Genomic DNA, 13,073 nt, shown 5'->3' with positions numbered 1-13,073 from the left:
CTGAAAGGTTCAGACCCGTTGACTAATAACCTCTCTCACAAGCGAGATATGAACAAACCCCATGGGTGTTGGATTCATTACAATCACATAGTGATGTGAACTAGATTATTGACTCTAGTGCAAGTGGGAGACTGTTGGAAATATGCCCTAGAGGCAATAATAAATGGTTATTATTGTATTTCCTTGTTCATGATAATTGTCTATTGTTCATGATATAATTGTATTAACTGGAAACCGTAATACATGTGTGAATACATAGACCACAACATGTCCCTAGTAAGCCTCTAGTTGACTAGCTCGTTGATCAATAGATGGTCATGGTTTCCTGGCCATGGACATTGGATGTCGTTGATAACGGGATCACATAATTGGGAGAATGATGTGATAGACAAGACCCAATCCTAAGCATAGCACAAGATCGTGTAGTTCGTTTGCTAGAGCTTTTCTAATGTCAAGTATCATTTCCTTAGACCATGAGATTGTGCAACTCCCGGATACCGTAGGAATGCTTTGGGTGTATCAAACATCACAACGTAACTGGGTGGCTATAAAGGTGCACTACAGGTATCTCCGAAAGTGTCTGTTGGGTTGGCACGAATCGAGACTGGGATTTGTCACTCCGTATGACGGAGAGGTATCTCTGGGCCCACTCGGTAGTGCATCATCATAATGAGCTCAATGTGACTAAGGAGTTAGTCACGGGATCATGCGTTACGGAACGAGTAAAGAGACTTGCCGGTAACAAGATTGAACGAGGTATGGGGATACCGAAGATCGAATCTCGGGCAAGTAACATACCGATAGACAAAGGGAATTGAATACGGGATTGATTTAATCCACGACATTGTGGTTCATCCGATGAGATCATCGTGCAACATGTGGGAGCCAATATGGGTATCGAGATCCCGCTGTTGGTTATTGGCCGGAGAACGTCTCGGTCATGTCTGCATGGTTCCCGAACCCGTAGGGTCTACACACTTCAGGTTCGGTGACGCTAGAGTTGTTATGGGAAATAGTATGTGGTTACCGAAGGTTGTTCCGAGTCCCGGATGAGATCCCGGACGTGATGAGGAACTCCGGAGTGGTCCGGAAGTGAAGATCGATATATTGGACGAAGGGTATTGGAGTCCGGAATTGTTCTGGGAGTACCGGGTGACGACCAGCGTGACCGAAAGGTGTTTCGGAGGCCCCGGCAAGCGTTGGGGGGCCTTATGGGCCAAGGGGAGGGGGTACACCAGCCCACTAAGGGGCTATGCGCCCCTCCCAACCCCTCTCACATAACATGGAGAGGTGGGGGCGCCTCCCCTAGGGCAGCCACCCCTCCCGGCTTGGGGGGCAAGTTTCCCAGGGGTGGGGGCGCCCAAACCCATCTAGGGTTTCCCCTGTGGCCGCCGCCCCTCCCCTAGGGAACCATAGGGCGCCTCCTCCACCCCCTTCCCCATATATATAGTGAGGGAGAGAGAGGGCAGCCGCACCCCTTGCCTGGCGCAGCCCTCTCCTCCTCCAACTCCTCCTCCTCCTCCGTAGTGCTTAGCGAAGCTCTGCCGGAGAACCACGAGCTCCATCGCCACCACGCCGTCGTGCTGCTGGAGTTCTCCCTCAACTTCTCCTCTCCCCTTGCTGGATCAAGAAGGAGGAGACGTCCCCGGGCTGTACGTGTGTTGAACGCGGAGGCGCCATCCGTTCGGCGCTAGATCGGATCTTCCGCGATTTGAATCGCCGCGAGTACGACTCCATCAACCGCGTTCTTGTAACGCTTCCGCTTAGCGATCTTCAAGGGTATGAAGATGCACTCCCTCTCTCTCGTTGCTAGCATCTCCTAGATTGATCTTGGTGACACGTAGGAAAATTTTGAATTATTGCTACGTTCCCCAACACCTTCGTGGGTGGAGCCCTCCGTGGACTCGCGCAACCGTTACCCTTCGTGGGTTGAAGTCTCCATCAACGTGGATGTACGATAGCACCACCTATCGGAACCACGGATAAAAAATCTCCATGTCAACATTGCGTTTGCTCCCTCAAACTCCTCACTTTACCTTCATATGCAATTATTTTACATTCCGCTGCTATACTCTTAGAATTGCATATGTAGATTGATTGCTTGACTTGTGCTAAGTTGTTAAAATCTGCCAAGAATTAAAATTGAGAAAAGGCTAGATTTTTATTTGGTCAAGTAGTCTAATCACCCTCCTTCTAGACATACTTTCGATCCTACACTTAGCAGTAGCGGTTATTGTGTAAATGCGCTACTGCTATGGTCCATAGCAGTAGCGCTCTTCATATTAACACGCTGCTGCTAGAACTAGCCTCGCGGCGGCGTCGTGGCAATTATAGCAGTAGCGCGTCTTAGAGAGGGCGCGCTACTGATACATTTATTTCAGCAGCGAGTTTTGTGCGCGCGCTACTGCTAGTTAGCAGCAGCGTCTTATTTTAAAGCGCGATGCTGGTAAGATTCTGTGTATAGGTTTTTCCCTAATAGTGATCATGACTAGTTATTATCCATTACTACAAAAAATATATATTTTTAGGGCCATTAAAATACTTCAGGGGAAAGTTAGCTGCCAAAGAAGGGCTCCAGAAGGTTCCTACATCTCCTAGCCCTCTCTAGGCGCCTGCAGTGGCGCCTACGTGCCCTTCGAGCCCAACTCCCAGCCACCTCGATGCTCCTTGGTGCATACACATCATCATCTTATTTTTTTCTTGGGTTTTTCTGAAGGCTTAAAATACCTAATTTACTTGCAAACATGAACACTAGGAAATAAGAACTAACACTAGAAATTTTATTAATATGTTAGTCTAAATAAACTTCAAAATATTTGCATAAATGATGGAGATATGGTATGGAACATGCAAAAACTGTAGATACACTTTACACATATCAGAGCGGTCGGATCCTGTCCTCGTATCAACGATTCCTGAACCACGGTGACTACGTGATCGGAATTTCATGCTGATTGAAAGCCTAGAATCAATCAAGTTGGGATGTGTGTCCCAAGCGGTGGCTTGCTCCGAGGCCATAGGCAAGCACGGCCCCACCTCCCGCGTGTGGCCTGTTGAGATGGATAGAGAGCACCAACTCCGCCGCAAAGCTCAATCGGACTGTGGCCTCCTTCTCGACCCCCTTCGGTGTGCTTCTGCTAGCCGCTGGGATGTGTGGTTAGCTACTTATTGGCTTATTTTTAGTTCTTGACTAGATCATTCATGCATTCGATTGGACTGGAAATTCGTTGTACTACTTGATTGCGTTGGATTGTGTCTCTCGCCAATTGGATGGGAAAAGACAAGAGCAGGAAGATCACCAAAGTATTTCACCACACTCTCGAGCAGTGTCCCCTAGTGTAAAGTGCATTATCAATGTGCTAACTGTGGTGCAAAATGAAAAGCAATGGAAGAATCCGACCTTCAAGATTGTTCCAAGGTGGTAGTTCGTTCACATAGGTAGCGTGATGTTAATCGACTTATTTTATAGCAGATGCATTTTAGTATACTAAAATGTTGGAACCTATTTAATCATCCAATTGATGCCATGTTTGTAACGCCACTCAACCACTCCATAAATGAAATTTGAAGATAAAAAATCAACTCTTATATTTTATATTACTTCCTAATTTGTATTTTTCATTATTTTTAGTGGGGAAAAAATCTTGATCCTCGAAGAAGTGAATATACAGTGGTTGTTTTCCATGAAAAGAAACAATGCTAAGAGAGGTTCTAAGCAAAGGATATCCTAGGTGGACAGTTGATCAAAAGATAACTTAGATTCGCTCTAGCCTATGTGAGATGTAAAATATATATCACACAACCCGCATGCGTATTAGACATGCATTTGCGAGGGTCATATATTTCCCCAAGTGTATGTAAGAATGAAAATTTCTATAAATTTTATTAAAAACTAACGCCTTAGGCAGGAAGAAATTACTTTAATCCAATCCATTAAAAGCTATACTTAACTATCATGGCTCATCGAATCAATGGCTAGATATATTTTTATGAGAATTTATAACATAACTCTTTGTTTCTCCTTTGTATTGTGCTCATAGAATGTAACAGAATTTAGTGATAGATATATTAATGAGATAATTAAAAAGGGTTAACTTTTCATCACAATTTAGAACTGCTATTTTTATTTCAGTTATTTGACTGTATACTGATTGTTAGAGTTAGGGAATTGTTATGATACGCATTATACATCATCTATTTTTGAAGAAATTTCGTATAGCATCGAGGCACATGCATGAGCATCTCTGTTTTTATGCACAGCAGTCAATTAGGAATTGCATCCATGCATTATGTGTTTGTTCAACGGTTGTGGTGGCAAGTTCATTCGCTGCAATAATGGATACCCTATATTTTCCTTTTGGGGGGAAAGGCATGGCATGCCCACGTGCATGCCAGCATGTAATCCAATCACCGTTCTCCAAGGAGATTCCCAGCTTAGCCATAGCCACAAGTATATCTGATCTCCGTGTGGCTCTCGAAGTCTCTCCGCACCAATGGCATCCAAGATACAGATTTCCTGTCCCGCACCTCTCTCTTGACAGCATACAGAAGCCACTGCCTTAAGAAGCCCCGGGCTCCGATCCTCTCAAGACATCTCCACACCCACTCCTCATTCTTGGAGAACAGAATACAGAGGACCTCCATCGATCAGAATGGCCGCAACCACCATGTCACTCTCTTCTCCAGCCTTTGCCGGCAAGGCAGTCAAGAACTTGCCATCATCGTCTCTTTTCGGGGACGCCCGCGTCACCATGCGCAAGACGGCGGCAAAGGCCAAGCAGGTTGTCTCCGGCAGCCCGTGGTATGGCTCTGACCGCGTGCTCTACCTCGGCCCACTTTCTGGCGAGCCCCCGAGCTACCTCAATGGTGAGTTCCCTGGCGACTACGGCTGGGACACCGCTGGGCTGTCGGCCGACCCCGAGACCTTTGCCAAGAACCGTGAGCTGGAGGTGATCCATTGCCGTTGGGCCATGCTTGGCGCGCTCGGGTGCGTCTTCCCAGAGCTGCTCGCCCGCAACGGTGTGAAGTTCGGCGAGGCTGTTTGGTTCAAGGCCGGATCCCAGATCTTCAGCGAGGGCGGCCTCGACTACCTCGGCAACCCAAGCCTTGTGCACGCCCAGAGTATCCTTGCCATCTGGGCTTGTCAGGTCGTGCTCATGGGCGCCGTCGAGGGCTACCGCATTGCCGGTGGACCGCTTGGTGAGATCGTTGACCCGCTCTACCCAGGCGGTAGCTTCGACCCACTCGGCCTTGCCGACGACCCTGAGGCATTCGCCGAGCTCAAGGTTAAGGAGATCAAGAACGGCCGCCTCGCCATGTTCTCCATGTTCGGTTTCTTTGTGCAAGCCATCGTCACCGGTAAGGGTCCACTCGAAAACCTCGCTGACCACCTCACTGACCCCGTCAACAACAACGCCTGGGCATTCGCCACCAACTTCGTTCCCGGCAAGTAAGGTGTGTGTGCGTGCATGCTTGCGGTGAAGTGTTTTGTTGGCTGTCTGAGTTGTACTACCATGATGTAAATTACGAGGATTTAATTATATGGAAAATTTACGAGGTTCCTGTGCAAAATCTTATGTTTTCCCACTTTCGATCTCACCCATTTGACATGATCATCTGAACGAATACGTCGGGTTTGCATTTGTGTAACACCTCTGCTGTGTTGTGCTTTGGGCGACAGCAACTTATGTTTTCCCACTTTCGATCTCACCCATTTGACATGATCATCTGAACGAATACGTCGGGTTTGCATTTGTGTAACACCTCTACTGTGTTGTGCTTTGGGCGACAGCAACTTATGTTTTCCCACTTTCGATCTCACCCATTTGACATGATCATCTGAACGAATACGTCGGGTTTGCATTTGTGTAACACCTCTACTGTGTTGTGCTTTGGGCGACGGCAACTTATGTTTTTCCACTTTCGATCTCACCCATTTGACATGATCATCTAAACGAATACGTCGGGTTCGCGGTGCTTTGGGTGACGGCTACTTATGTTTTCCCACATTCGATTTCACCCATTTGACACGATCATCTCAACGAATACGTCGGGTTCGCATTTGTGTAACACCTGTACCGTGTTGGGGGCGACGGCAACTTATGTTTTCCCACTTTCAATCTCACCCATTTGACATGATCATCTTAACGAATGCGTCGGGTTCACATTTGTGCAACACCTGTACCGTGTTGTGCTTTGGGCGCGGCAACTTATGTATCATATACATTGGCAAATTTGCCGGGCTGCATCGAGAAGACAGTGGTACATGGTTGAGGCGTTGTTCAGGCTTTCAGTCGAAATACCAGGCAACAAAAATGATGAGTGGTTACTGGCCTAAAAGCAAGATAGAAATTTGAGTTATGCATGCTTCACAGGAGTGCATCGGTTTATTTGAGATCTCTCTGCAATTTTTTCTTATAGTTTGGAAAAACTCAACACATCTATATTGATCTAGCAATGTGGAAAACTAGCAAAGGGTCTGAATCCGAACCTTCAGAAACAGATAACTTCATCGATTTTGTAGGACAACATTTTAAAGAGCATGTACTATCTGATAGCTGAATGTATAAACAGTTAAGGGAGCAATAATCTTTGATCTTGGAGGATGAACAAAGTACCAACGGTCCAGAAGACAACAAACGGCAGTTATCTGAGCCGAGCCCGGAGGCATTGCCTTTCTCTTTCGAAGAAAGAAACCCAACTATTCGAGCCGTATAATAAATTCATCACCAGACACCTGGACAATCAGTCAACTACTATCGTGCTGGTCTGCTTTGTTTCTGAATCTGGGAGCGAGGAAAAAGAAGTCCAGAGAGACCTCAACTCTTTCAGAGAAAAGAGAGATCAATTGTGTGGCCTGCGCAAGTGTGTGGACAATATTTTTAGTATGGATAATTATATTTAAGATTAGAATAATCTAATTTTAAAATCATATTATTAAGAACTTTATGTCCTATGAAAATGAGTTTTCATGGTATCAAAAAGAAAAATTTCCATTGGTAACATATTATGCACATTATGACTATGGTAATAAAACTAATAGGGAAGAAAGTTTGAAACATATGCCTTTCGCTTTATGTATTTAGACGTATTTCAGTGCTATATACATCTGTTTGAGCGACAACTAATATGTATGGTCATGTGCAGAGGCCGGGGGTTTAACCTCCTTTTCTAAAAAAATAAAAATATGTGCGACGATCATGGTATGTTTCTTCCCGCTGCTAGCTCGTATTTGCCGTATGCTCTGCTCGATGCTGCTAGCAGTAGCATGGACGCACATGCATGAGCATGTCTCCGTTTCTATTTCAGATAAGATCAGAAGCATAATGGGATATCCAATTATGTCAGTAAAATGTACAGTCAGTCAAATAGAAATTAGCTCACCAAATGCAGTGACAATCCTTGGTTGCAAGAATGGATATCCTATAATGTCCTTTTGGGGGAAAATACATGGCATGCTCACGTGCATACCAGCGTGTCATCCAATCACTGCTCTCTAAGGAGATTCCCAGCTAAGCCATATCCGCAAGATCCAAAAGTATATCTGATCTCCTTGTGGCTCTCACTCTGCACCAATGACATCCAACATACAGATTTCTTGCTATACACCTCTCTCCTGTCAGCTTACACCAGTTCAATTTCCTCTGCCCGTCCACTGCCTTAAGAAGCCCCTTGCCCCGATCCTCTTAAGCCATCTCCACACCCACTCCTCGTTCTTGGAGAACACACAGAACCTCCTTCGATCAGAATGGCTGCAACCACCATGTCACTCTCTTCCCCAGCCTTCGCCGGCAAGGCAGTGAAGAACCTGCCATCGTCATCTGTTTTCGGGGAGGCTCGCGTTACCATGCGCAAGACGGCGGCAAAGGCCAAGCAGGTTGCCTCCGGCAGCCCGTGGTACGGTTCTGACCGCGTGCTCTACCTCGGCCCACTTTCTGGTGAGCCCCCGAGCTACCTGACCGGTGAGTTCCCCGGCGACTACGGGTGGGACACCGCTGGGCTGTCGGCTGACCCCGAGACCTTCGCCAAGAACCGGGAACTCGAGGTGATCCACTGCCGTTGGGCCATGCTTGGCGCGCTCGGTTGCGTCTTCCCCGAGCTACTCGCCCGCAATGGCGTTAAGTTTGGTGAGGCTGTTTGGTTCAAGGCTGGATCCCAGATCTTCAGCGAGGGCGGCCTCGACTACCTCGGCAACCCAAGCCTTGTGCACGCACAAAGTATCCTTGCCATCTGGGCTTGTCAGGTTGTGCTCATGGGCGCCGTCGAGGGCTACCGCATTGCCGGTGGACCACTCGGTGAAATCATCGACCCACTCTACCCGGGCGGCAGCTTTGACCCGCTTGGCCTTGCCGACGACCCTGAGGCATTCGCCGAGCTCAAGGTTAAGGAGATCAAGAACGGTCGCCTTGCCATGTTCTCAATGTTCGGTTTCTTTGTGCAAGCCATCGTCACCGGCAAGGGTCCACTTGAGAACCTCGCTGACCACCTCGCCGACCCCGTCAACAACAACGCATGGGCATTCGCCACCAACTTTGTTCCTGGCAAGTAAGGTGTGTATGTGCGCGTACACGCGCTTGCAGTGAAGTGTGCCGTTGTGCGGTTCGAGTTGTACTACCATGGTGTAAATTACGAGGATTTGATTGTGTAATGAAAACTACGAGAATTCTGTGCAAAAGTTTATGTTTTCCCGCTTTCGATCTCACCCATTTGACATGATCTTCTCAACAAAATTCGTTCGGTTGGCATTTGGTTAACACCATTACCATGTTGTGCTCCGGGGTCCGGGCAACGGCAACGGCAACAGCAAATTTGCCGGCCTGCACCGAGAACACAGACATGGTTGACAGTTGAGGCGTTGTTCAGGCCTTCGTTCAAAATACCGGGCAACAAAAATGATGAGTGGTTACTTTACTGGCCTAAAAGCAAGATAGAAGTTTGAGTTATGCATGCTTCACAGGAATGCATCCGTCTGTTTGAGATCTTTCTTCAATTTTATTTTAATGGCTTGGAAAAAATCAAGGACATGTATTGATCTAGCAATGTGGAAAAATAGTGAAGGATCTGGAAAGCAAACATTTAGAAACAGAGAACTTCATCAATTTTTTAGGACAATACCACATTTCAAAGGGCGGCTTCTAGTAGATGAATGTAAAAACAGTTAGTTGAGCAATACTAATCTCTGATCTTTGAGGATGAATAAAGTACCAATGGTCCACAAGACAAGAGATGGCATTTATCTGAGCGTAGCCGGGAGACTTTGTCTTTCTCTTTCAGAAAAAGAAACCTAACTATTCGAATAAAGTTCCATACGATTTTTGGCTTGTTTTCGTGTGCGTTAAAGGGTCCCCATTGCACATGGCTTTGCATAAGTTCACAACCACACACATATTCACACGCACAAATACATATCCACCTTACCAAGAAGAGGCTGCCTTTTTCGTAATAGTACTTAATTGGTAATATGCCTTGCCAAGAAGACTGCCCTTTTGGCCCGTGCGTTGCACCAGTACATACATATTCTGTTGGCTCAACACTAATTGTGCAAGGTCCCTGCTTGATTACCTACCGTGATTTATGCCTTTCCATGAATTTATTATATTACCATGTTTACCAAAGAAGAAATTGATCGCCCCACGGGAATTTATTGTGTTGCCAAAGTAAACATTGGTCTGATCACCAAAGATTGATTTGATTACCAAAAATGAAAGCGTAGGAAGGGGTAAAACCCGGAGGATGGAGGAAGGGTGGGGGACATAAGAGGGGAGATGGAACCTTCCGTTTCTTTTATGTGGTAGAGACTAGATGATAGGAAAAAAAAAGGTGCATCAACCAGAAACTGCTAAGGCAGATGGTGAATTGGGGTCCCTTTTTCACGTATTAACTTTAATAAGGTTTTCCTCTGTTACAAAACATTACCCGATTCACACTCTACTCAATATAGGTGCTACGCATGCTACGATTGTACCTCTTGTGGCTTGTGGGAAGCGTGAGCGCCTCCCTATGTGATGCACTCGGGTCTCTGATCACCTCTGTGTTGGCTAACTTAGACAATCTCATACGTGAGGTGTGTCCGGTACAATATGATCACCTCTGTATTACCATTTTTTTAACCTTTACTATTGGTCCTCACGAAGTACTCCCTCCGTTTCTAAAAATAAATCTTTGTAGGGATTTCACTAGGTAGTCTACATACGAAGCAAAATGGATGAATCTATACTTAAAATGCATCTATATACATCCGTATGTGGTTCATAGTGAAATCTCTACAAAGACTTATATTTAGGAACGGAGGGAGTATTACTTTTCTCATTCCTCCTCCATTCTCTTGCCTCTCATGCCGATCCAACCTCTAAACTAGTAAGCCACTCGATGTGCTCACTCGCCACATCCCTTGCTTCTCCGTTGTAACACCTCACCGTGGAGATGATGGAGCTCAGCGAAGGTTGGGGAGCACGAGCACGCGGAGGGTAGTAGAGCGGCAAAGGGTGGGCTAGATGGGGGGAGGGGGAGTGGAAGGGTGTCGGCGCTGGGCAAGGTCAGGGAGGCCGCCAGCGGGCGGGTCGAGATGTGGATGCGTTTTGTTTGTTTTTTGTTTTGCTTTATAAAATGCTTCCTATATTATAAACTGTTAAAGGGTAGTATGATCATTTCCACTTGGTGTTCGGTGGGTCATTAGGCCTGATTCTTCGAAACAATGAAAATGTAGTACTTTAGCAAAGATGAAACATCCAATGTGTTATTTTTGTCAAAGACAATATACCAGGTGCTATATGATCCAATGCAAATGTACAAAGTGGTATTGTGTCAAATTCCCCTAGCTCTGTCGATCTCCCACTTTATTTCCAAGCATCTATCTACTCGTATAATCTCATTTTATATAGGCGCACTTGTGCTGCTGCTCCTGCTCAAATCATAGCATTGATCGACCGGAAGAGGAAAAGATATTCGTCATCATTCAGCTGCCGGAGACCAGCCACCAAAGGTTTCGCGCCATCGTCCCTGATCCCACCGTTCAGACTTCAGAGAGTACGATGGAAGCAGCAGCCGACGCCGGCGGCGTGCTGGAGGTGGTGGTGTTCCCATGGCTGGCGTTCGGGCACATGCTCTCGTTCCTCGAGCTGTCCAAGCGCCTGGCGGCTCGTGGCCACGCCGTCACCTTCGTCTCCACGCCGCAGAACCTCGCCAGGCTCCCGCCGGTGCCACCGCACCTGTCGCCTCGCCTCCGCTTCGTGCCACTGCCGCTGCCGCGCGTCGACGGGCTGCCGGACGGCGCCGAGTCCACGGCCGACGTGCCGCCCGAGAAGATCGAGCTCGTCAAGAAGGCCATGGACGGGCTCGCGGCCCCGCTAGCCGCGTTCCTCGCGGATGCCGTCGCTGCTGGCCGGAGACCCGACTGGATCGTCCATGACTTCTGCCACCACTGGGTCCCGCCCATCGCCGGCGAGCACGGTGTGCCGTGCGCGGCGTTCATGACCGTCTACGCCGCCTTCGTGGTCTTCCTGGGGCCGCGGTGGGCGAACGTCGAGCACCCGCGCGCTGCGACGGAGGACTTCGCCGTCGCGCCCAGGTGGATCCCGGTCCCGTCCACGATCGCGTGCCGACGCCGCAGCGAGGCCGAGTCGATCGCCGCCCTCTTCCGCGCCAACGCGTCCGGCGTGTCCGACATGGACCGCGTGTGGTTGCTGTTCGAGCGGTGCCGCGTGGCCATCTACCGGAGCTGCGACGAGGTCGAGCCCGGATGTTCGCCCTCCTCACCGACCTCTTCCAGCAGCCCGCCATACCTGCCGGGATCCTGCTACCTCCCGTGATCGCCGACGAGGACGGTGACCGTCCTGAGATCCTGCGTTGGCTCGACGACCAGCCTCCCAAGTCCGTCATCTACGTCGCGCTGGGGAGCGAGGCGCCGCTGACTCCAGGGATCCTGCACGAGCTCGCGCTCGCCGGGGTGCGCTTCCTGTGGGCTCTACGCAGGCCGTCCGGGATGTTCAGCGCCGCCATCGACGCCGTCACGGACGACGATCTTCTGCCCGCCGGCTTCGAGGAGCGGACGCGGGGGCGAGGGCTGGTGCGCACCGGGTGGGTGCCGCAGGTGGTGGCGCTCGCGCACGGCGCGACGGGCGCGTTCCTGACGCACTGCGGGTGGGGCTCCACGATCGAGAGCTTCGCGTCCGGGCACCCACTGGTTATGCTCCCCTTCGTCCTCGACCAGCCCCTCGTGGCGCGCGCCATGGCGGAGAAGGGGGTCGGCGTGGAGGTGGCGAGGGACGAGACCGACGGCTCATTCGATAGGGACGGCGTCGCGGCGGCGGTGCGGCGCGTCATGGTGGACGAGGAAGGGAAGGCGCTCGCGAGCAACGCCATGAAGCTGCGAGAGGTTCTCACGGACCAGGGGCGGCAGGAGACGTACATTGATGATCTTGTCGAGCACCTGAGGCGCTACAGAGGCTGCTGCTAGTGGCGTGTTCCAGATTTGGCAAGATCAGACGGTCAAACGTGTGATGGATTTCGTTTAAATAACCTGGTATGTTGTAAAAAAAATGCGAATCCGGTATGTGGAGTACTATGTACACTTTGGGGCTGTTCGGAAACCACCCGCTCTGGAAATCACAGAATCCACGGAGTACCAATTTCCTCGCTCCGCTGTTTTAAACTGCAGCACGGGCTGCTTCTGGAGTGGGCCCTGTGGAATGGAGGGACTTCGAACAGACCCTTTGTATGAACGACAGTGTGAAATAGTGAAAACTATGTGAAATGAAAATCGATCAATAAGTTTCACAACGAGAAATTTTAACATAGTCCTAGTCTATTTTAGCCATCCAGATAATTTTTTATCCAAGAGCTGTATGATTTATTAGTACCTTCTAAGAGGTAAGATTACTAAGTTGGCAATATTTCTAAAACAAAATAGGCAACAAAAAATACCCCTGGAAAGGCACCGACAAATAATATTCAAATAAACTTTAGCCAAATGTAAATTGCCTGAGTTTAAAATTTGGTTAAGTCAATTTTTTAACGTTTATTCCTTTGTCAAGATATGTGGTGTCTTTATTCCTAGTGTTGTTTCATGGTTTTCT

At 48.5% G+C, this 13,073-nt stretch overlaps 2 protein-coding genes and 1 pseudogene across 2 annotated transcripts; all 3 read left to right on the top strand.

The window, feature by feature from the left end:
* Positions 1-4,492: 4,492 nt before the first annotated feature.
* On the top strand, positions 4,493-5,571 carry LOC109770544 (chlorophyll a-b binding protein, chloroplastic). The gene has a single exon (XM_020329253.4). The coding sequence runs from the start codon at positions 4,653-4,655 to the stop codon at positions 5,451-5,453; it is 801 nt and encodes a 266-aa protein (XP_020184842.3). The 5' UTR covers positions 4,493-4,652; the 3' UTR covers positions 5,454-5,571.
* Positions 5,572-7,574: 2,003 nt separating this feature from the next.
* Positions 7,575-8,674, top strand: LOC141022180 (chlorophyll a-b binding protein, chloroplastic). Its single transcript, XM_073498345.1, has one exon. It carries the CDS (start codon positions 7,748-7,750, stop codon positions 8,546-8,548), a length of 801 nt encoding a protein of 266 aa, XP_073354446.1. The 5' UTR covers positions 7,575-7,747; the 3' UTR covers positions 8,549-8,674.
* Positions 8,675-10,596: 1,922 nt separating this feature from the next.
* Positions 10,597-12,704, top strand: LOC109770543 (putative UDP-rhamnose:rhamnosyltransferase 1; annotated as a pseudogene).
* Positions 12,705-13,073: the final 369 nt, after the last annotated feature.

This window comes from Aegilops tauschii, chromosome 5 (assembly GCF_002575655.3).
Source record: "Aegilops tauschii subsp. strangulata cultivar AL8/78 chromosome 5, Aet v6.0, whole genome shotgun sequence".
Lineage (NCBI taxonomy): Eukaryota > Viridiplantae > Streptophyta > Magnoliopsida > Poales > Poaceae > Aegilops > Aegilops tauschii.
This window is presented reverse-complemented; position numbering and strand designations above follow the sequence as displayed.

Excerpts from the sequence above, each read along its gene's own strand:
- LOC141022180 (XM_073498345.1), top strand. The coding sequence starts at position 7,748 with ATGGCTGCAACCACCATGTCACTCTCTTCCCCAGCCTTCGCCGGCAAG.
- LOC109770544 (XM_020329253.4), top strand. The coding sequence starts at position 4,653 with ATGGCCGCAACCACCATGTCACTCTCTTCTCCAGCCTTTGCCGGCAAG.